Raw genomic sequence first — 24,504 nt, 5'->3', positions numbered from 1 at the left:
GTTGCCTCATGTTTGGAGCCCCTAGAGGTTTTGAAAGGGACTGCTTTGCTACTTAAGTCTTGGCCTAATTTCTCTCCACTAGATGGGGGGGGTTTTAGCAGTGACATGTAATACTGGATAGTTGTTATTGGTCTAATATTGTTGTTACTTCCATTTTATATTACACAGATAACACAAACAAATGGCACAAACATTGTGTGGCAACTATACTTTGTGTGTGTGGTTGTGGTGCATCATGTCAAGAACAGCTACTTTATAAATGTAACAGTGACAAAAAAATTGCTTTGATAATTGTTCAACAGGTCTTTGTGGCTTCATGTGTTGTTGCTAGGTAATCAGAGATGCAAGGGCAAACTTTGATTGGTTTTAAATGACAAACATAAAGGGGCTTTTTTATTGCATGTGAACGACAGAGGCAACATGCTGAGGCTGCATTGTATATCCATGCTACAACGTGTTATAATGGAAAAAGCGTTACACCGAGTACGTGCTCATGCAGCCCTATGATGAATTGAACATCAAGCACAAAAGCTTTAATTATTAAATAAATATAGTTCTTACAAGCCTGTTAAAAAAGCTCTCTTGTAGATGCAAAGCACACACTCCCATTTCCAGCTGAATGGGGCCACAATAATAACAACAGGTGGCCAGAGATTAATTATTTTTTTTCTTTTCTTTGAGAAGGTTGCCATGGAAACACAACAAGAGGCTACACAAACAAAACAGATGGATGGAAATGTCCCCATGTGCACGCTGCTGTACCCCTGGAGAGTCATCACAAATTTTGATATATCAGTCTGAGTAATTTCTGTGTGTGTTTGTGTGTGTGTGTGTGCAGAGAAATCACCGAGCATATCTGAACATCCACTGGGCAAGTCAGTAGTACGCTGTATTGCTCATAATACAGGAAAGATGCCATCATATTCAATGGAGCATGCAGTGACTGTAAGTGAGGAGGAATTTTTTGAGAGATGAAACCAGGTGATTTAATTTATTTCTTTGTGAAAACAAACAGACATTTAAAAAACTCCTAACTAGGAGATATTTTTCATCGTGAGAGCACTTCATCCAAACCTTAGGCCAATGAAAGAGGCAAAGAAGTCAATTCTCTCTATATGAATGTTCATATTCTGTGATAAAAAGCAGCAAGCCAGAATACATTAGCCTGGGTAAACATCAACAGGAGCAGCAGCCTCTTTTTATTAGACCCCTGCGCCTGGAAGCAGTGGGTTGTGGGGCATTTCATTTCCAGGAAGCGAGCAAGCATGTCTGCTGGTGCATATTGTTTCCGTGACGGCAATTTATTTTGCCAGAGTGGCACGACAAGCGCACGTTATGGAATGAAGGCTGATAGATAAGAACAATGGGGAAAGATACTTTTCAATTCTTAATGTTCCAGAGAGATGCAGCGCATGCACACACACACATATATGCCCAGACCGGAGTGAATACCAATGGCTGTAGGGACACGCTGTGCTCTGCGGTGATATCTCTCTACCTGACTTTCTTCTCTTGGGTTTCTGCATTCTCCTCCTACTCTCCTCCTCTTCAGATGACTTTCTAGTTAAGTTTGCAGCTAGGAAGTTTTCCATGCAAAACACTTAAGTGAGCCCGAGCTGCAAGACCTGCATCTCATCAAACTTTAGCAGCAGGTGAGCAGGCACAGTGTGATTGTTAGAGGCTAGATTTTGTCTGACTGTTCCTATAAGGACAAAACAGCAGATAGAAGTAGCACAATGTGGCAGTAATTATGTGTGGGGAGTAGAATATTCTCAACCTGTCAAATCATCGCTCGGAAGACATATCATCAAAAAAGGTGGTAAGAAGGACATCCACACCAATGGTACAGCCTAGCAGCTAAAGCAGCAGACCATAAACTGCATATGAAGGTGGATGACATGTCAGCTCCCCAAATGTAAGGCCTAAACATCTGGACATGGACCCAACTTAAGGTATTCCTTAAATAATTGTTTCTCACTGATGGTTCATGCTGATCCTTTTGATGCATTTGTGTGTAATGGCTACAAAAAGGAGGAAATAATGTTGTGGGCAGACAAGCTAGGCAAAAAGTTAAGAAAGAGACATTCAAGACGTGGAAGGTGGAGGAGAAGAACAGCAATCATGCTGCTTCATGTCTCTATGCTGACTGTGGTTCCAAGATGGAGTCTTTTTCTAAGACTGCCTGCACGTAAATCAGAGATTTCTGCCTCACTTTCGGACAATGGCCGCGACAGAGACAGAGCCATGTTGCCCATAGACTGGACAGAGCTGGAAGGTACTCCAAACCCCTTTCACATAGTGAATGGGTATGGCCGATCAGGCTACTATGGCTATGCTTTTAATTGTAAAACGGCCCTGTACTGTAACATGTTGTGTGCCTTATTTGGGTTCTTACAGGCTGGGAACAATGCACACTCTTTTACACAACTGAGCCCAAGTTGACAGAAGAATTACCCCCTAATTACACATGGAAGCAGCGTGTATTCTGTCAGTGGGAATTAATAAATTAAAAATCTGAAGGAGTTAATGATCTCTTCAGAGCATACAAAGAAAAGATGGTTTTGCTCTCGGAGACTGACGGTATTGTCTTTGAGCTACGCTGCTCATTTGTCACCGATGTTCCATCCTGATCCAATTTAAGTCAGAGGTCTCTGCGAGTCAGCACATCACACATTTGCACACAGATACTCGGTTAATGATATGCTGGAACATTTCCCAGAGCTACCTTTTGAATAGGCATCTGTCATTAAAGGGATGACCACACACACACACACACCACCTATACAGAGATGATGAAGGTAAATGTTTCATACTTCCTGCACTCCCTTGACAGCTGTGTAGACACACACACATATGCCTGCTTGTCATGGGGGGAAAAGAAGTGATGAAACAAGAAGAAACTCTTCATTGTCGCCTTTTCTAAAAGATGACTTCTGCGTTACGAATGACAAATAGAAGTTTACCATCATGCATTAAATATGAGCAGTGTGTGTGCTTCGTCACTTGTTTTTGTCATGTCATAATGTGTGTTCACCAAGCAGAAGAGCTATAGCTATAGGGATAAATACCCTATTCATTCTTACTCTGTTTCCATGGTGACGAGGAAAATGATACAGAATAGATGTGCTTAATTGCTTCAGCCGTCGCATCTTTCGACGTGTAAAGATGTTGCCACTGGTTTATGTCCACGTTGTTAAGGCGGCTGGGCGCCACGCACACCACACGTCCTCCAGCAAGTGAGTATTCTGTGTTATTTCACAGAGATGTGATTTAGTGCACACTCTGCAGAGAGAGAGAGGTCATCTGGCTGTAGCACCCTCCCAGCATTTCTCTAATGGAGTGGAAGAGATTCACTCGCAAATCAAACAAACCGGGCGGAAGGAGTTCCAGAATAACAACAACAACACACAAATAAACACACATATATACACACACAGGGTGGCCAGTTGGAAATTAGTTTCCCCGTCACGAGTAAAGAACAAGACAGCTTGTTTATTTACATCCTCTCGCTCTCCCTGCCATTGTATGACGAAGACGAGATTTGTCCAAGCAGGGTTCAGATGTGGTCACATTGGAATCACTGTTGTTTGGCCTGAGATGGAGTCTTTTATCCAAAGAGGAAATCCACCTGTGCTCAAAAGCACTTAAACAATAGGAGAGGATTTGAGATTAATCTGCTCATATTTTTGCAGAAATGGAGTCTGTTTGAGGAGGATGAAGGAAGCAGGGATCTCAAATCCCTCTATTTGAGGTTTGACTCATATCTCTGTGATGGGGAGAATGATACCTTTAGTCTGTGTGTTTATGTGGAGAAGATGTATGAAAGCAAGGTAAATCACAACCTGAGGTTTTAGCCGCATACAAAAAGGGATAATTATCAAATAAATGACAAAGCAGGGAATCCAGGCATCTGATCTAAATTCTTGTCAAGCATGACATTAATCTGTCATTTTAGAACCAAAGCTGAGCTGATGTATCGTTTCTTTCTTATTCTTATTTCTTTCTTCCTAAAACCCTTTAATGGCCAAGAAATGCTAAAAAATGTGCCGAACAAGTTGACTTTGAACCTTCCCATGGTCCTTAAAAGCATCAAGTGAATTGTTAGACATACAATCTAACAAAAAAAATCAATAAATTGTACTTTGGAATGAAAAACTGAAAAAAGTAAAAACAAAACATAAAACAAAACAACAAATAAACTATGACACAAGGAACTCATGATTGACTCCTCTGTGACCAGTAGTCACATGACAAAAAATTACAAATATCTTACAAACATACAAACAAAAAAAAAAACATGATATAAAAACTTGTTTGCACAAAGACAAAAAACAACAAAAAAATCCTGTGCGCTTCAGTGCAAGGTGTGATAGACTTATCACACCATTTGCATTTATATAAAATTCTGTAACAAACCATTTCTGTGAGCCTCAGCACAACTATGAAGCCATGATAGACCATCATGTGACTGCTGGACAAAAATACAGCTTCTACTCCTGCTTTGTGGAGGCAGTAAGTGACACCTGTGGGCACTTGGAGAAATATTGCTTGTACTGATTCCCTTTTCTTGGAATTATTATTTTCACAAAGTTTTATGTCAGCACCACCCACACTCTAGCGCCACCAACAGCTCAAACTGTTTGTTCACTACAGCCAATCAAATTCGATGGCGAAGTCGTCAAACAGGAAATGAGCTCATGTCTCTGCAGTGTTTTTACATATTGCATCTAAACTTGGTCCCATGACTCCTTGACAACAAATTCAGTGCGGTTTGACCACTAGGTGGCATGTTTTAGCTCATTTCTCGTGATGTGTTTGGGTTAGAAACTCAAAAGTTCTCATCACTGTTCCAAATTCTATTGATGATTCTTGCCAAATTGTATGGCGAAGCTGCTAAACAGGAAGTGAGCTCATTTCTTGGCATTGCTTTGATGTATCGTTACTCAACTTGCTTACATGACCCTTGACCCCTTCCCAAGTGGTCACAACCAATTTTGTGCAGTTTAGCTACTAGAGGGCTTAACTACACTGTGTTACTGAAGCCTCCTTCACTGCTTGGCCAACTCATTGCTGCTTGCAGGTATATATGTTCTTTATCTTCTAATTTATGGCTTTCTACAGTGTTACTGTACAAACACTTGTGTGAATTTCCTTGTGGTGCAGGCGTTTATACTGGAGTGAACAATGAGTCCACACCAGCTAAAAATATAACGACCAGGAAGTGAAAAAAGAAAAAGAAAAAAGGCGTGGACTGTGATGACCGTGTTCCAGCAGTTGCTCTCATCCTCTGAGACGTGGCTTTCATTATTTTATTATTTGCATCTATTGTTGTCGTCTACCAGACAGGCTTTGATCCACTTAGATGACAACTTGTTGTAACTAGCGAACGTTACGTGTCATGTTGTGTCTGTCAAAGTGTCAGTGAGTCGGCCTCACATTGGATTAAACGTGCTGACTGCTCCTCCTCTGAGATTGTAGGTGTCCTTCGCATCTCTGTGATATGTCATATTTTCCGGTGATTTCAGATGACATATCAGAAAAAACACTCATCCAGATGCACCTGCGTACTGTGCTCATTGAGAATGAGAATTAATGACCTGTGCTGTCACTTGAGGCTGGAGGCATTATCATTTCAGCCTCAGGGGAAGAAAACATAGTCTGCATATGGACAAGACATTACAGTCAGAGCTGTTGAAGCAGCTAAGGCATTCTTTGGGGCTGTGCATCCTGTAAAGATAGCATGAATGGAGGAAACATCTTTATCTTCTTTGCTTTTATTCCAGAAATGTTTTAGTTTTCCTCTCAGTTTTGCTATTGTGTTATTGCATTAATTGTTCAATCCATTGACAGACAATGCATCTAAAGTACAGCAATGGCCACAGAAGATACAGTACTCTGCTTTCAGATGGGTTGGAAAAGAGGATAAGTGGTTAATTTAAAAAAATTAAAATAAACATTTACAAGGCTGTATTTTACAGGCACTGACTAAACAAGGAGAAGCTGTATTTTTATTGGGACGAAAGTAACTACACTTTTGATTATAATCAATGTGTTTTCAAACACATTCCTCTTTTTATTTTTAGCATAATTTCACTGCAATATGTTTGGAAGAGATTGATCAATAACGATATACACTTTATCTATCAAGAATAAATCAGATTGTCACCACTTTTTTATTCCAACTTGATTGGAAACAGTGTATTTTGTTTCTTATTACACATTTCTTAGGTCTGGGTTAGCTTAGCTTTAGTTTAGCATGATATATGCAAAGGAAGGACGACACCATGTGTCATCAATAGTGCTGCAGAAGTCATAGTGTTAGCATTTTAACTTTTCCTACCTTTTGGTTAAATACCGGAATTTTATGTGTAAATTTACTTTTTAATTCTACGTAAATAATTCAATTGCTTTATGATCCATTCCATCTTGATCCCCTCGACCAATTTTCCCCACCCATCCCAGTCACATGTGATATGGCCATTATATTCTGCTGCTGCTGAACTAGCAGATCACTTTGTATTTGGAGCTAAATGAAGATGATAAATTGTCACATTTACCTGCTGACTCCGGAAATATATGAAGTATTTCCTTGTCTGTGTCTCTCAGTAGTTTGACAAACACGAACACGAACAATTAGCTTCCACCCCTTTCTCCTCCAGCGTCTCTTTAATCTGCACTGCACAAAGTGGCCGCTGAACTTTTAGTTTCACCTGCAGAATAATGTGCACCTAATGTGTTCTGTGGACCCCAGGTTGGGAAACAATGGCCTAAGCTAAGGCTCTGTGTTTTATCAGCATATAGCTTTGCCTCATTAGCTAAACTACAAACAGTCTTTACTTTAAAGGAATATACTGTAGCTAGCTGGGTTGCTTAGCTAAAAGTGTTAATGAACCTGATGATCATCAGCGATGCTTGAGGCAGGCAGCGCTGGAAAACACAAAGCGAGCATCCCAATCCTTCTTGGTGGTCCTAAATGTTGTGGACTTTATACGCCCCCCTGCTGCCTCTGAATCCCTTTGTCTTTGTAGTTGGAGCAACATAGTGTGGTGTTCTACTCTCCCCTAGTGTGTCAAATAAACTCTGACATCATCTGTGTATGCTCTGTAGATATAAACATGACAGATACTGTGGCCCAGATCCTGTCTTCGAGTCTGCACCAGAATTTGTCCTTTTTTTTTAAACTCCCTCTGTTGTGTTCTGCTCACACTTGAAGCTTCCCTGTCAGCGGGTCCTCCTGCAGCTTCACCAACATTTTATTTATTTACTGTTCCTGCAAAGCTCTGATGTCTGTCTCTAAGGTGTGGCTCATTTCATACCTCATCTCTCTCTCTCTCTGTCTCTAGTCACTTGTAATCACCTCACCATTGCTTGGACACACAAGGTTTTACTAATTAGTGCGGTCGTTATTGTAATTACACATCACAGAAGCATGATCAGGGAAGGTTTGGAAAGGTTTTCGGGGCCTCTTGCGTCAGATGTGACCCACAGATGGAATAAGTGATTGTTCCATTATTCTCCTTCCAGCACAGAGAGGTGACATGAATTCTCTGTCCTTGGTCTTTGTGGCTTAATCATGTGAGGTCCACTCATTAGTCTGCTTCACTGCCAGCGAGTTTCAATTCAGAACACTGCTTCCCAATGTCAGCGTGCTCCCACAAACGCTCATCTATATGCAAGGTTTTAACTCACTGTAACAGCAGTCTCGGGCCATTTTTTTCCTTCCTGACACCTGAGTGTGTATTTAAGCTTATTTATTTTAATAGATATATTTTATCTATGTATAAATGTGATATAATATGAATCTTCAAACACTTTAAGATGATTGTCATCAAATGACGACTTCGCCTTCTGCCTGCCTTGGATTTGCTAGTGTAAAAATATTACTGATAATTCAGTGTTAGCTTCAGGCTAACATCACTCCAGAAGCGGGTTTACAAGAATATGCACAGTGCATACTCATAAACTGGGGATTCTCTGCGTATAGACCTTCTCTGATGAAGGATGCTGCCATGTAAGACTTCATAAACCCATTGGTGACATCATGGAAAGTCCTTCCATATGTATTTACAGTCTGTCTTCATGACCCATTGAGAGCATCACTTAACTTCCATTGTCTCTCATGGTTATGTTTAGGTAAAGATCACGGGCTCTTCTACAAGATTAAACACATTTTACAAGGCAAAGTTGTCACGTCTCTACACTATTTTTAGCTCTCCTTTCTGCAAACACTATGCAGTTAGGTTCATAAGTGTTGGAACAATGGCAATAAATAAGAATAAAGTCAAGATTTTCTGCTTCAGTTCAAGGGGCTTGAAAAAAATTGTAGCATTAAAACTTAAGGAATTATAGCCATTTACATACATACACAGACATTTTTGGCAGCTCATATGCAGAATAATCCTGCTGCTGCCATCAGCAGTCACATCATTAATAAACAGCAGTGACCCTCTTCCATTGGCAGACAGTAAATATTAAGGCTTCAAAGAAAGGTTCAAACAACTGGTCACACACAAGAACACAAAGGACAGATTAGATTTACCCAGGAACCAGCTAACAATGTTATTCTGGAATAAGATTTTTTTTGGGGTCAGTGTGCAGGTAGTGGAGGAGTACAAGTACCTGGGGGTGTACTTAGACCACAAACTGGACTAGTGCAGAAACGTGGACATTGTGTACAGGAAGGACCAGAGTGGCCTTTACTTTTTGAGGCAGCTGAGGTCCTTCAACATCTGCAGGACGATGCTGAGGATGTTCTATGAGTCCGTGGTGGCCAGTGCCATCAAGTATGCTGTTGTCTGCTGGGGCAGCAGTCTGAGGGTGAGGGACATAAACAGACTCAACAGACTCATCAGGAAGGCGGCCATGTTATGGAAGAGGACCTGGACTCTCTGACAGAGGTGTCTGAGAGGAAAACGTTGTCCAAAATAAACACTATACTGGACTGTCCCTCTCACCCTCTACAACGTGCTGACCAGCTACAGGAGCTCGTTCAGCAACAGACTCCAACTCCTGCTGCCATCTTTGATTTTTATTCTTGTCTGTAACAAAAAGAATTTCTCCTCGGGGATGAATAAAGGAATTCTGATTGTGATGGGACTGAAACTAAGTTGATGATCCAAACTATAGCACATCTTAGATGGTGGGGACAGTGTTGGCATTGCCATGCGTGTGTCTGCCCATGAAACATAGTCACTTATCACTGTTATAATATTTATGAAGTGGAAGCAGATTTGTTTGGAAGTATCTATCTGCAGCAGCAGAGGGGTGAACATTTTACAGACTCTCCGTCTATACACGCTGAAGTCAGAAGGTCACTCATTTCTCAAAGTGAACATAAACTTCTTACCTGGAGACAAGTTGTCAGGTTAAGATACACTGTGACATTTTGCTGAGCGGCAGCGCCAATTCTCGTATTAGAGATAAGAAAATTGCACGGATGTTTAGACGAGCCTTTTGCCTTTTCACTACTTTAGCTGTATGGTGTGAGTCATACCTCAAAATGAGCACACATCACAGATAAGGCTGTTAAATATAAGATCCCAGTTTCAGATCACACTGCAGAGTCCTTTACAATGTAACAGTGTGAGGATTAGTCTCCTTTCCTTAATGTGCATTACACAAGACTGAGCGCTATGTTTGCTTTACATCCCATTGCTGCATGCACGTTAAATCCCCTTCATCGACCACAGCAATCAGCAGTGCTGCTCCACTGAAAATGGCAAAAAAAGTTTAGACAAAATAAATCTCAGTTTTAATCATCCAAGACTTTCTTCCACTTTCTGGACCTATGAAAAAGTTGACTTGTCATGCTGACATCAGCTGTCGCAGTATCAATGTCCTTCAGCTTCCATTCAATCATATTGGTGCTTTCTTTCACTGGGTTTCTGCTGATTCACTGAAGTTCTGCTGCTTCTAAAAGAACAGACTTTTCAGCCAGATTCTACAGTGTGCTGCACTGAAAACTGACTCTGACTCATCTTTTATTCTCACATAACCCTGGGATTTCTTACAGGCCTGGTTTACTTCGTTTGGTGGTCGTCATTTCAAACAGTTTGGCATTGGTGGGAGCAGTTTCAAGGTTTTGACGGTGTTTCTGAATATTAGGCGGATATAAAAAATATGTACAGAGTATACAGAGTGGGAGATATGTAGTACACTGAAATTAACCGCTAAATGTGCTTCTGATGTGGACATTTGTCAGGGATTCCAGCAGGTCACGTGATTCCCGTGGGACTCGACTCACTGAGCATGAGGGGGAGGCGCGGGGGGTGTGTTGGAAACAACACACACACATATACAGAAAGAAACAGGGGGGAGGGAGATGCAAATGAGCGAGAAAGAGAGAGAGAGAGAGAGAGAGAGGGGGGACAGCTGCTAGAGCGATAACATAATGGACAGGTGAGAAAATGAGTGACTGTGGAGAACGCAGTTTTAATGATTGTAAATACAAAGGCGAGTTTTGGCAAGTTAAAACCTCACATCGAGCAGGCTAATTAGCCTGCACAGACATATAGGTAATATAGGCAACATACAATCAGACATTGGATTATTTTGTCAAAACGTGTCTTTTTTGTCTGGTACTCTGTTGAGGAGAACAGGCCATACAAATAATACACTTTGATATTGTGTAGGTTTTGTACACTACTAATAAAACAAATTTATTTCACATTCATTAGATGCTGACTATACACACTTTCTATTAAGGGTTAAAGCCAGATGTTGGTGGGTTGTGAGTTAAAAATGTCCTTATAAGTGCATATATATATATTCAGTCAAATATTAAGGTAGAAGTAGAAATTGCAATGACAACCTTTGGTGTCCTGCATATGACGATGACCTTTAGTCCAGCGTGTGACAAGATGGTTGTGATAAGGTTTCCTTTCTTAAAGGTAGGGTAGGAGATTGTATTCTGACGTGCATGATGGCCGAAGTCACAGACTGGTTGGGAGGCGTGGCCTCGGGGTGAGCTCCGAGAGAAAGGGGCGTGTGTTTACTTTCAAAATCTGGCTGACTCACTGAGGTTTCAAAATCTCCTACCCTACCTTTGACAAATACTCACAAGACTTTTATAACATTGAAGGTTGGTTATAAAGCCAGATGTAGGTGGGTTGTCTATAACTATAGCTGTATTAAATAAAATAGTTACATTTAAAGGGAGGTGGATTGCTGTCTTCCTTTCTGAATCCACATCTTTTATTACTGATGTTCATCTACATGGCTTTTGGCCACCCGCATCAGTCAAGCTGTCTATCTATAGCTGGTATGTGAGGTGTTCAGGTGACATCTGTAAATTGTAGATACTGAAAATAACCTGCAGGTATTTTTCCATAGGCACCACATTAAGATGATAAAGCATTTGAAGTTTTGCAGCAGCATTTAATGGCCTTTGTTTTTATACATGATGTCTTTGTAAGATAGTTGAAGTCAAACAGCTCTCCAGAAGGTTGTCATGTTTAACCTCTCTCTGTTGAATCTCTCTGTGTTTTTGCTTCCTGTGGTTGTCACATGATTACGCGGCTAACCAACTGGTTTTTGTGTTTTAATAAACGTGGGTCATGAGCAGTCTGGTAAATACCTCTGATTACTCTTATCTGCAGGCTAATGATGTCTTGGGCTCTTTTCAATTAAGGTGGGAATGAGGTCACTAAAAGGTTTGCTGCGTGGCTCAGCCATTCAGCTTCATTAAAAGCCTTAGCGTGTATTCATTAAAAGCCCCCAGCTCCCAGAAGCACATGCTCCGCTTCGCTCTTTTTATCCTCTATAAACTAATTAAGAACTGTTAATCCTTCACTAACAGTTTGGGCTTTGGACATGTTCTGCAGAGGTCCCTGTGCTTGTTGTGCTTTTGGCGCAGGTTTTATCTGTGTGTTGGTCAGAGGCAGATGTGGGAAAGCGTGACAGCGGTTCTGGACTTTGGTTCCTCTGAGTGCCTCATTTGTATTTATTTTGTTTTTTTTCATTTGCAATTATTTTCAGTGTAACTTTTGCGTGAACACCTGTCCAGGGTGTACCCATAGGTAGCTGGGATAGGCTCCAGCCCCCCGTGACCCTGCACTGCAGTACAAAGAGGGTTCAAATAATGGATGGATGGATGAAATTCTGAATGTGGAATTTTGGATTTAAATAATAATAAATGATTATTATATTTTTTTGCATTGATCATAGCTTTCTGCTGCACATCTTAAACATTTCACATTTTGTTTACATCCTGCAGTGACTTCTTAAAATGAGTGTTTCATTCAGAAAAAGGTTCAGAAAAAAGAATTACCTCATAACTCGGAGGCGTTTAGCTTCACTGACGTGTGCTGGGCTCCATTTTTATCTGTCACTTTCGTTTGGTCGTTTCGTGATGGTCGCTGATGCTCGGCTCATTAAGAATTCTCCCCCCTCCTCTTCCTCCTCCTTTTCCTTCTCCTCCTGCTGCTATAGTGTCTCCTTGAGAACTGAGAGGCTGCGACTCTGACTCACGTTCGTCCTTGACTGACACCCCCTTTTCTTTTCATGAGTTTGCCATTTATTGTTTGCCGATGCCCCCACCCCTACCCAGCCTTTCTCCCCTCACTTCAGGTGTTTGTCTTCTTCATCACGTGCTGCACATTGTTCTCTTTTACTCACCATTTCTCTCTCTCTCTCCCCTCTCTGTGCAGGAGCTGGTGGGCAGTAACCCTCCGCAGAGGAACTGGAAGGGAATAGCGATCGCCCTTCTTGTCATTCTGGTCATCTGCTCGCTGATCGTCACCTCCGTCATCCTGTTGACACCAGGTACACGGCACAGCAGTACGCCGTACACACTGCTATGTTTACACGGCCATTATTATGCACAGACATGCCCATTAGGTCTTCACAATCAATCTCAACACTAACAGTGCACAGAGAGAAGGGTCTCTGTCCTTGTGTGGTCCAAGTTCTCTTGCAGCATTCATGTAATGACCACATTTAGTGTGCATTTAGTCCTTTCCCCCACCCCCCCCCTTTACACGCACTTCCACGTATCCTTAGTTACTTTAAGGCTTCCTTTCAGTGACCTTCAGGATTCCTGTTTGTAGATTAAAGTTTAATCAATAGACCATCTGTTTATATCAGGCTCATAAAGCTCCTTGATGTGGTTTTATGCACTGCCAGAGTCAGAATCAGTCAATGCGACTACACCATAATTCACTTACACAGGCAATAATCACTCTGCCCTTGTTTATGATTTTCTGTCGCTTGAAAATTGCAGGTAATGTTTCCCTGGATGTTAGGCGTGCCATGCCAAAGCAGGGTCAGCCGTTTATCAGATGAATGTAATGTTTTTTTTTCTTTTTTTCTACATGATCCTCCGAGGTGTAGACAGGTGTCACAGCTTTAGCGCCACGGCAGCAGTAAAACTCTGCGGTGGTCTGTTCCTGTCCCGGGGCGTATGTAATGGACTCCAGCTCACAAACTTGGAGAGAGAGCAGGTGGTGTTGCACTAATCTGTTCAAAACACTGACGCCAACTCAGTGTGCTCAAGCAGAACCACAGCTCCGCTCCAAGTCTTAACACGGCCCGGGTCATTTCAGGCTGCTGCTGCTGCTGCAGGGCCTCGAACAGGCTGCCCATTAAACTGGCTGTTTATTTAATGCATATTAAAATACTCTCCAACTTCTTCAAATCCCCTTTAAAATTTCAGTGCAGTTTAATTCCACATTGTTGAGCTTCAGGGTGTTGCAGCTCCATGAATCGTTTCTCAAGGGCACTTTATATCACTCCCTCTTGAGGTAAAATATGTAAAAGTCTGCCATGGATGTTACACTTAAGAAGTATTTGTACCTGCTTTCAAACCTATGTGTGCTGTTGGTTAGTGCTTATGGTTTGGAAGCAGTAAACATTTGCATGTTAAAATGGTAGAATTTGGCAGATTGTTCTTATTGGCAACAAAGACACACACTGCTGATGATGATCTCCAACGATGCAGTGGCATCCCATTCTGTTTACAGTGCAGCAGGTCTATTCAGGCGCCTGTCTGTGCAGAAATTGCTGTGTCTGACACTGAAGATGAATGCCTTCCTGGATGACTGTGAACAAAACAGAGGGCCTTGATTCTCAGTTACTGATATCAGAACGAGTATTTGTTTACTGCATCATAAGACAAAAAACAGGAGTTGTTTCCCCCTCTTCTCCTCTGTAGGTGCTACAAATCAGTCAGAGAATATCTGAACACTGATCTTTTTTTAACCCTTAAAGGCACTTTTTGAATTCATAAACTTTTTTAATCCCCGGAATTACAAAGCTCCAAACTATAAAAACATAATAATAAATATAAATATAAGGAAAAAATTTCCAGTGGTCCTTGAATGTTTTTTGTAGAAAAAACTATAAAAATATAAAAATTCAAGCTTTTAGTGGAAAAATGAAACATGTATAAAAACAGGCAGAACTCTTTGGATTGACTTAATCTAAGCTTAAAATATTAAATGCAAACAAGATTATTCTATGTGTCTTAATAAAATAAAAATGTCGAAAATGGATTTGCACATTCTGCAAATGATGCAATTACAGAGAAAACACTTTGGAAAGTAGGAAAGTAATGTTTTACAGTGCAGTGTGTGTGTGTGTGAGGTACAGTGCTGTCATTCTGTAATATTCTGTTAAAATGCTAAATCTGTAGCAATTTATTTTGCTCTAATTACAATTGAAGGTGAAATATTTTAGGAGTTGAGATGCTCTGCTCTGTGGGAGCTCCTGTGAAGAGTTATGAGCTTGCATTTTGTTTCCACTCAGTCAGTAGGGTGTGTAGATAGATGCTAGATGCTTTTTTTTCAGACAGACCAGCCATTTTCTAACTGCACTAGACAACCACTTTGTTCTCACACACATGTGGAAACACACACACATTTTCTTTTGGGCTCCTTTTCCTTCCTTTAGACAAGCTGCATCTGTTGTAACTGATAGCTCTGTTACCAAGAGGTTGCTGCGCTCTCCTCAGTCTGTACAACTAGGTCAGATGTTCACTTTATTGGCATCTCCTCACACTGGAGGAATGTCAGGCTGACTGACAGCGTGGCAGCCGCTTGAATCTGTGGGAGGATCACATGCTTCTGTGCTGTGTGCTAATTGTGTTGCAGCTGAATGTGAGCAGTCAGAGAGATGATTGAACAGAACTGTCAAATTACAGCCTCAGTGACTGCTTCCATGGCATTCAGAAATATATTACACACTCATGTATCCTTATAAGCTCATGGTGACTTGGTTTAATGTGCATATCTGCAATCATTATGGAATATATACAAGTCAGCAAAACACCCACATGTGCTCTCCTGGCCATCGAGTGATTGTGCAATGTGATGCTCAGAATGTGAGATTTTGATGGCTGTAACCCTGTAATGTAATCCAGAATGTGTTGTTTCCATCCAGCATTTTTGTTGCTAAAAGCTAGAAACAAACAAACAAACAAAATCAACCCATGATGATAAAACTTGGCTTCATTTCACTGTCCCCTGTGGTTGCTGCTTGGTGGAACTGGATTTTCCACTATCTCTGGTATACAGAGGAGTTCATGGTCCACTCAATGACTGCAATGTTTCCAGGTCATCCATCCATCCATCTATCCATCTTCAAACTGCTTTTTCGGGGCTGGGTTGCATGAGCAGCAGTCTAAGCAGAGACACTCAGACTTTCCTCTTACCGGACAGTTCTTCCAGCTCTTCTGGGTGAATCCCAAGGCGTCCCCCAGGCCAGCCGAATCTTTCCATCACATCTTGGGTCTCCGAACACCTCCCCAGGGAGGCGTCCGCGGGCCATCCGTCTCATCTGTCCATAGGACGATGTTCCACAAGTGTTGTGCTTTGGTCAGATGCAGTTTAGTGAACCTCAGTCCTGCGTCCATGTGCTTTATAGACAGAAGAGTCCTTCTCCTAGTAACCCTTCAAACAAATTGTACTTGTTCAGTCTTCTGTCACATTAACACTGAGCATGCTCATTAAGGCCTGTAGGCTGTGACATAACTTTATTTCAATCATGAGAGACCTTAGCGAACTGAATGAGAAGATTTATTAAGTACAAAGTTTGAATGTGCATTGGCGTCCTAGACCCCGTCGTGAAGACCACATCTGGAAAGGGGGGAAAATGCAAGGCCGCTGGATCAGAAGATCTCCCCAGGGTCTAGACCTGGTGGTGGTGGAGAGCTGGAGGGCAGGAAATAGGAGGCTTTACTGGCGTGGATCTGATGGTGCTTGGGGTGGAGGAGGGTTGCTGGGTTTGATCAGAAGACAGCTGGAGAAGAGACGAAGACTTTTAAATTTCGTGCTAAGCTGTGATTGGTCAGGAGAGGGACGGAAAGCGACAGCTGATTGGTGAGGGAGGTGGTTTCTATTAAGCACCTGACTAAGAGAGCGGAAGAGAGGGGGAGCAGAGGAGTGAGGGATAGAAGGAGAAAGATTAGGAAGCGGATAGGGATAAATTAAGATTAAGATTAAAAAACCTTTATTAGTCCCACAATGGGGAAATTGCATAAATGGTGAATGATGGGAAACAGAGTCTTCCTGATTGAACTTACGCTGAGAGCTACATTTGTATTTCTCTGAGCACTGCATGGTCTGATCTTGCAGTGAAGTAGTCGAGAAAAGCTAGCAACTCTTTGGCGTGTCTTCCCAAAAGTGTGGACGTCCCAGCAAATTCATCCAGGAGTAACGCATATCTCAATATTTTTTACAGAGACAGGTGCTTTTCATTTCCCACTCTTCTATGAAATGGTCTCTTCCCTGTTTCTTTTCTAAGTGTCAGCAGTTATTAGGTGTATGCCATTTTTCAATTATATTGATAACAGAGCTACAGTATTTTAATATGTAAGACTCAGAGGAGAGCAGTTTAGGGTCCAAAGCCATAGACTACAGGGTGTCAACAGAGCTGCCCACTTTAAAAAACCTTGGAGTGAGATTCTGTGTCTTCTCCTTTATATTCTTTCATATGCAGGTGTAACCCAAGTTATTTGTAGACTTGTGAATGTGAAGGGTTCACAGATTTCACAGATACCCTTGAACACAGCGTTCCGAATGGCAGCCCAAGCAAAAAAAAAAAAAAATTTCATGGTGACAATCAAACATGCACCTAAAGCATAAAGATGCGTAGGCGGTGCAGTTAGACGGGGAGAGAACGATAACTTCATGTTGTTGGAGGTGAAGTGTGTTATTGAGCAGCTAGTGGAGGGGCTGTGTAAGAGGTTTTACAGCGGGAGAAAGTCAACTCTCCATCCCCCGGTGAGTTAGCTGCTAAAATTAGCGAATTAGCATGAAATTGTTTTGATAAATGGTTCAGTCAGTGATACTTTATTTATTTAAGTCATCGCGCTAAAAGCTGTCTGTATGCACTAATAAGAGGGAAATGTGTGAATTTGTAATACTCTGTTCTGTGAAAAAAAGGTTTTGTACTTGAAAATGAGACAGACTGTTGACTTGGTGCATATTTTGTAATTGAGCTAAAGTACATAGCAAATGGGCTATTTTTGAGCTGTGTGCTAACTGCTCTGCATACTTGTGTGCAGACTGGTTTTTTGTTGAAGGTGAAACTTCTACTCTAGACCAAGATAAACATTGGGATGCTAGTTGGAGAACAATGTGCTGTTTCCAGAGCGCGGTAAGAAGCACTGCGCACAGAGTTTAACTGGAGAAATGTTCATTTATTTGAGCATGTAGGACTGTTTTCTGAAGATGTTTTCATAAAGGGACAAAGACACAACACAGTAAATCACATGTTATCTTGCCTGTTATTTTTGGACACTTTAGATAATATTCACAGATCTTTGTCAATGTGTTTTAATTGCACATTTAGGTTCAATAATAATCTTTTGCAACCACGGTGTTTGTGTGTATGGGCTGGAGGTCTCAAAAAACCCCTAGATGTCAACAATGTTCTTTCCTCTTAGGGTTGTACAGGCAAGGTGAAGCTCAGATTGGTCTGTGTTTGACTGTTTGAGTTTTTTTATGTCATTAACCTGCAGCAGATAATGAAAAAATCGGTGGAATAAAAACCTAGACAGTACAAGGAAATACTTTAACTTAACATCAGATCTGCTGTTTACTCAAAATAGTGACAGTTCTGAGTAATATATGATTGCAGGGTAACACATGATTTATCTGCAGCTCATATAATGTGTTTGTGGGACAGCTCACCAGTCTGAGAATTGTGATTTGACACTTAATGCTCCAAATCAGATCAGTTATAATTATATTAGTAAGCCACTAATGACTTTGTACGGCTGTTGTGTGTCAGTCTGTCACGTTGAAGTCTTAACCAGGGCAAGGCAAACAGCAAAAGACGGCAAGGAAAATGAATAGTTCAGAAATAATGTGGTTCTCTGACAGCTTTGCTTATATATTTTCCCTCTTGGCACACAGAAGACAGAGAATTAAAAGAGGGGATATTAACTTATGAATGTGACTGTATGAATGCATGTTAATGCAGACATTTGTCAGCCTTTGTATTATGTATTATGAATAGCCCGTGCTCCAGTGTCACTATCACCTATTTTTCTGTGAGACAAGGGTTAACATGGCAGCTCTATATCGCTGTGTGGAACCTGTGTGTGTGGACGAGCAAAGACAGTGCACACTGTATCCACTATTTGTTTACTTTGCTTTAGTGTAAAGAACACACTCAATCAGAAAATTATAACACAAAAAACTTCTCCAAACAAAAGTTTTTTGTCCTCTTGGGTGAAGTGAAAAGTTTGGCAGAATGTTTCTTTCGCGTGCGCTCTTAGAAAACAGCTGCAGTGACTGTGAGACTTTGCCAAAACTTTCAGGCTTTGAAACCAAAACATGGAGCTGAAAGATGCTAAAAAATCAGAAGTCAATTGTCAGCTTCTCTTTTTTAAATATATCATTCTATATAGAGTATAATTAGACAGGATGAGTTTTGATTTTAAGATTTCCGCTCTAGAGACACATACTGTAAATTTAAAAAAGCTGTTCTCATTGTTGTATTGACACTTTCTGTGCCATTGCAGAGGCTGTGCCACATTAGCATATAAACTGCTCATTTGGGCTGACCCTGTCGGTGCCGACGGTTTCCTCTCTTTTTTTTTTTCTCAGGCTAATTCTTCCAATGATCACAGCCCTCTGTGAGGGTGAGATAAAGACATACTTAACTACAGAAAATGGATTTGCCTATAAGGGATTTTACCATATATAAAAAATGTACATTTAAATGCAAACGTTCACGTGTAACTTTATCTTCCTCTTCATAAATCTCAGCTCATTGTAAATTCAGTTTTTATCCCCTTTAAACCTCACCATCTGACAGGAGCTAAGTTTCCCTGCAGCCCGTGCACTGTCTGACTATTTCGATAGTAACACTCCAAACTCTGCTGATGCACCACACAGATGCCTTCAAAGGTGGTTTTTTTTGTCCCTTGCGATGGAATTCAGGGAGGAACTGTGGATCAGTCTGTGTCTGTCCATCTGTTGGACACAATATGCCACATACACAAGTTTGAAGAATGATGCAAGTCATTGTTATGTTCTTGCAAGACCACTTTGACTGGTAAGAATGAGAATTCAAATTTTGTTTACTTGCTGGATTTTGCCACACACAAGCCTTCTTTGCTCATCTGTGTGTCAAAGTTGTTTTCTCAGATCTGATCATTATAGCACAATTTGGTTTTATTATGACAGCTACTAAAACACATCATGTTACATTAGTTAAACGCATATTTGTAAGACAGGTCACAATGATCGTGTTTCCAGTACATATCGCTAATTGAAAACATGGGTTGTACATTAATTTTCATGATGCCCTTTAGAATACACTTAGGGCACTATATAGGGTATAAATTCTCAGTGCACATTCAAACAACACAACAAAATGGTAAAGGCACTATATAGGGCCCTATGCCAATATTTACAGCCTTGATTGATACTGGCAGAGACATATGGGGAAGTTTTGTCTCACATAATAAATGTCTAATGTGAAAGTATCTCTTTAAAGTATCTCTTTACATAGCCCTGTTGTGAATTTAAAAGCATACTTTATCTCACCATGCTTTTTTGGAAGCAGTTTAATATCATGTAATGTTTATGTAAAGCTACTATTTATCATTGCCAATGACTGAGAGAGTCAGAGAGGTAAGAACATGAACAGGTGATTCAGAGAACCTGATAGTGAGGGCATAGTGAGGACATCCTACTCTTTTCCCTGTATTTATAAATAGATTAAATTTTATGTAATCTTACAGCATGGCTCCTAATAAATTTAATGCATGGGTTTGAAATGTAAATAAGGTCCCAATACTGTGTGGATAATAGTTTTTTTTTCCTTGGTGCCTGCTTATGTTATAAATTATTTAATTAAAAATGCTCTTTTGATCGTATGAAGCTCTTGTTTTTATTTAAAAAAAATGTATTTGTAGGTCTAATTTTGTTTTTAGTCATTTTGCCATTTTAAGTTGTTTATGAATACACAGGAAGATGTTTATTGTTGACATTTCATGACTATACATCGGTCAATAACACTGATTATCTAATTACCGTGCTTATGTTAGGCAGCAGGGAAACAGTATCCTCAAAGATGACATGTAAGCAGAAGCAAATGACTTTGGGCAACTTTAACAAGGGTGAAATTCGAATTTCTAGAGGACTGGGTCAGAGCATGTCCACAACTGCAGCTGTTCATGGACTGTGGTGGTCATTGAGAAGTGAAGGCTGGACTGTGTCGTCCATTCCACCAGATGAGCTGCTGGGTCTGATAGAAAGGTGTCAAACACACAGTGCATCACTTTGTTGTGTATGTGGCTGTGTGGAGGTAGACCAGTCAAGATGCTCTGTGAGCCACCTCTCTGGGTACAGCTGGAGAACACATGGCACTGCGATGTGTAGATGTTCAGTAACATTGTTGCAGACCATGTCTGTATTCCCTGATAGCGATGACCTTTATGAGCAGGATAATGCTCCCTGCTGCAAAGCAACAATAGTTGTCAGGTACAGTTCTGAAAAACACAACAAGCAGTTTAAGGTGTTGCCTCCACATCCCCAGATCTGCATCCAGGAGATGTGCTTTCAGAACACAAAGGATCTGCTGGTGATCTTAGTGATCAGACAACACAGCACATCTTCACAGGTTTTGTGAGTCCATGTCCATCAGTAAATAAAAGATATACACATTACCAAGCAATTTTGCTTTGGCTAATATTGTTCTAAATCTTAATACAGGTGTCGTGTTCCTGCATAAGCTTGTGCATAGCACTGTAGATAAAAAGCATCTTAAAGTGAAACCAGAAGGTGCTTTTAAAGTAAAAGCACTGACCAAGCTGAGAGTTTTTTGTTGGAAGTATAAAGTATATATTTCACCTCCAGCTAAAAAAATGCTATGACCCTTTGGATTGTGCAGTTCCAGTTTCCTTTACTGCTGAACAGCAGGTCGTTCTTGCCTAAAAGCACTTCTTTTCTTCAGGGTTTCAGTAGACGGTTATAGTGTCACATATTAGTCTCGCTCCGACCGTACAGAGAAAAGAACAGAGCACATATAAGTAATACTCAGCATCTGAAGGACACACTCACATCGTCTTTTGTCATTATAGTTTTCTATCCGCAATCACTGTCTATAGACCCTTATGCAGCTTTTAGACCATCTTACGGCTGTGTTTTTTTCCCTGCTGTGGACAGCTTGAGAAGAAAGGTAATGACAGATATAGAATCTTAGCAGCAAGATTAAACACCACACATTAGAAAGACCATCCATGATCCACCAAGGTGTCCATCAAGTGGTACGTCTTATCAGAGAGTGCTCTTCCAGTAAAATGGAACCATTTATGTGTGAAAAACAAAAGCGGCTACATGTATATTGCTTTTTTTTTCTTCTTCCTCTTTCATCCCCTCGCCACATGTGCAGAGGTGAAATGAGTCGTGTGATGGAGCAAGAGATGATATGATGAGCATTGATGGATGAAATTAAGCTAAAATGAATTGCAGGAAGCATCTTCTGTAAATATGTGTGTCTGGTCTGATGATCAGAAACAGCACTTTAATCAAAGGCCCGAGGGAGTGAAGATGATGCTGAGCTTTGCTATTATACTCCATCTTTTTCCTGGTCTGTCTCTGATAAGCTCTTCATTCTATGAGAGGTGAACACATACAGCCTGAAGGAAAAAGTTGTTAAGATGCAGTTCCTGATAAGAATGTGTCAGAAGGACATTATATATTCTCTATGTTGTCATAGTACAAAGAAAAGCCCTCTTGTGTCTGTCTTCTTCTTCTCTGTGATGTGCCTACTTTTGTGTAGTGTATATGACACGTATTTCTGCTCTAGCAATGCAGACTAGTAACATGTGTATACATATCCATGGAGGCAGCAGCTGGCGCTGGAAACCATGTTTGTTTTTAGTTGTCCATCTATCACCTACCTATATTAAGCATGCATTGTCTCAAGAAATTGTAAAAGCTATGATAAAAGTTGCAGTTCACCCCACAGCCACTAGGGGCTGGCGCCAAAAGTCAATCCCTTTTAATTCCTAGGTTTAAATGTCTAGCTGTACCACAGGATGTTTTTTTCTCTATGGATACATTTTTTTAGCGTCAACTGTATTGACCGCTTCTTTTTTTCTTGTTTTAATTATATGAGGACATAAATTATGCATAATTATATGTGTGACCACTATGAGTGACAGGTGGCAACTCACAGCAAGCCAATCGTGCTTCCGTGACTGTCGCCTGCCTCAGCTCGTCTTGTGCACCACTTCTTTCCCTGTATTGTACGACAGTCAGACTCTCACACATAGATATTAAATGTCTCCTTAGTAACCTTCACGTGATGCCATGGAAGCTTCGTCCATAGTTCTGTACTGTCAGTGGCAACAGTTCACTTTGACTGAGTGATGAAACAAAAATCTGTTTCCATGTCCAATGTGGTGCACTAAAGCATGACGTTATTTAATTTAAAAAAGTCAAAGGTCAATATCTGAGGAACCTTACTCAATAGCCCTCAAGTTCTGCAACCATCCACTTTCACTAAGGGATGAAGTGTTTGGATTTTGGAGGTCAAAGGTCAAATTTCACAAGGTGGCCTAATGCTGCTTTGGCCATAACTCATGGAAGACATGTCGATTTGGACTCAAGGATGAATTTATTAATAGAGTTGGGTGCCATCCACATATTGATTTAAACTAAATCCATACTCTAGTACTTTTAGATGGCGCCCTTTAAAGTAGAGCGTTTGCTAGTTAACCTACTGGTTGGAAGCTTGGTTCTCATATGTCATTGTCTAGCCCGTTTTTGCAGACATGATAATAATAATAATCTCAAACTAAACACAAATGTTTACAAAAACAAATTGTTTAGAATTTGGTGGCCAAATGTCACAGTGACGCAGAAAGGTGACTATAACTGAGGAGTTTCTGTTTTAGACCATTCAAACATTCTGAGTCACTTCCAGATGACAGGAAGATGGCAGAAAATCCGTGAGCCAAGATCTCGCAATTGTTTTTGTGACATTTCCTACAAACCCTTTGTATACTCCCATGTGACACCCCTTGCTCTGAAGTCTGTTTTTTGCACTCATACTGCTCAGTAAATATCTCGACTTGAGTCTCTCTCACTCATGATTGTAGCATTATTTCAGTCACTGAATTACATTCACATTACTTCTAAGTTGGCTGTAGTGATGATAATTTGAAACATCTTCTACTGCTCTGCCAGGAGAAAAAGTGTTGGGTGTTAAGATGAGTCCTTGCTGTGTTTTTGACATTTTTAATCTCATGGCCTGCATGTGGATTCATGTTTATCTAACGCTTTGGTTATTTCCTCTGTAGGTGAGGATGACCGTCTGGCTCTCAAGGGCAAGGTGACAGTTGGAGACCTCTTTAGAAAAGACTTCAAGGTTCATGACCCCAACGCCAAATGGATAAGCAGTAAGTGTTTACCTTTTTTTTTTGTTTTTTTAACACAGACCTTATTTCCAATAAATTCATTGACTTGTTTTAGGGTTTTAAAACGTATGCATGCTGCACTGTCTGAGCAGTAAAGAGGGACAGGCACAGGTTTTGCTCTCAATAAAGAGGCTTCGAGATTTGAGGGATCTGTTCAGCTAAAGGATTAATGAGGCAGATTTTGTCTCCGCTGAAGCTGTCTCCTCCAATCACAACATCTGAGATGCTTTAAAGACAGATGTAGCTGTTAAATCACCCTACAAATCCTGAAACTGCAAAGCATTCTCCTCTGTGATTGGCTATAATTAGAAAATCCCCATATGTGTTATATTAGTGACAGGAAGAGATGCTGCATATTCTCCATCTCAAAGCACGAGTAGAAACATTTCAGATTTTTTGGTCTTAGCTCCAGTTCCCCAGATGTACAAAAGGATGAGATATCTCTCATGGGGCTGATTTGATGTAGCGGGGACCCAGCGGTAGTCAACACGCTTGAACGAGCCCTCATAGATGACACACTCATGCTGTAGTACAGTACACATCTGGAATCTAACATCTGTTATGAACCTGAGATTAGAAACATGTTTATGGCTGAAAAAATGTCACTGTCTCTCTAAACGTTGTTACAC

General features: G+C 40.8%; 1 protein-coding gene across 1 annotated transcript in view; it reads left to right on the top strand.

The window, feature by feature from the left end:
• dpp6a (dipeptidyl-peptidase 6a) overlaps window positions 1-24,504 on the top strand; it is a 130,041-nt gene that overhangs the window by 69,498 nt on the left and 36,039 nt on the right. Inside the window, exons 2-3 of the mRNA XM_028432828.1 lie at window positions 12,648-12,762; window positions 23,759-23,857. Of these exons, the coding sequence (XP_028288629.1) occupies window positions 12,648-12,762; window positions 23,759-23,857 (214 nt within the window). The remainder of the gene's footprint in view (window positions 1-12,647; window positions 12,763-23,758; window positions 23,858-24,504) is intronic.

The sequence above is a fragment of the Parambassis ranga genome, chromosome 20 (assembly GCF_900634625.1).
Source record: "Parambassis ranga chromosome 20, fParRan2.1, whole genome shotgun sequence".
Classification (NCBI taxonomy): domain Eukaryota; kingdom Metazoa; phylum Chordata; class Actinopteri; family Ambassidae; genus Parambassis; species Parambassis ranga.
This window is presented reverse-complemented; position numbering and strand designations above follow the sequence as displayed.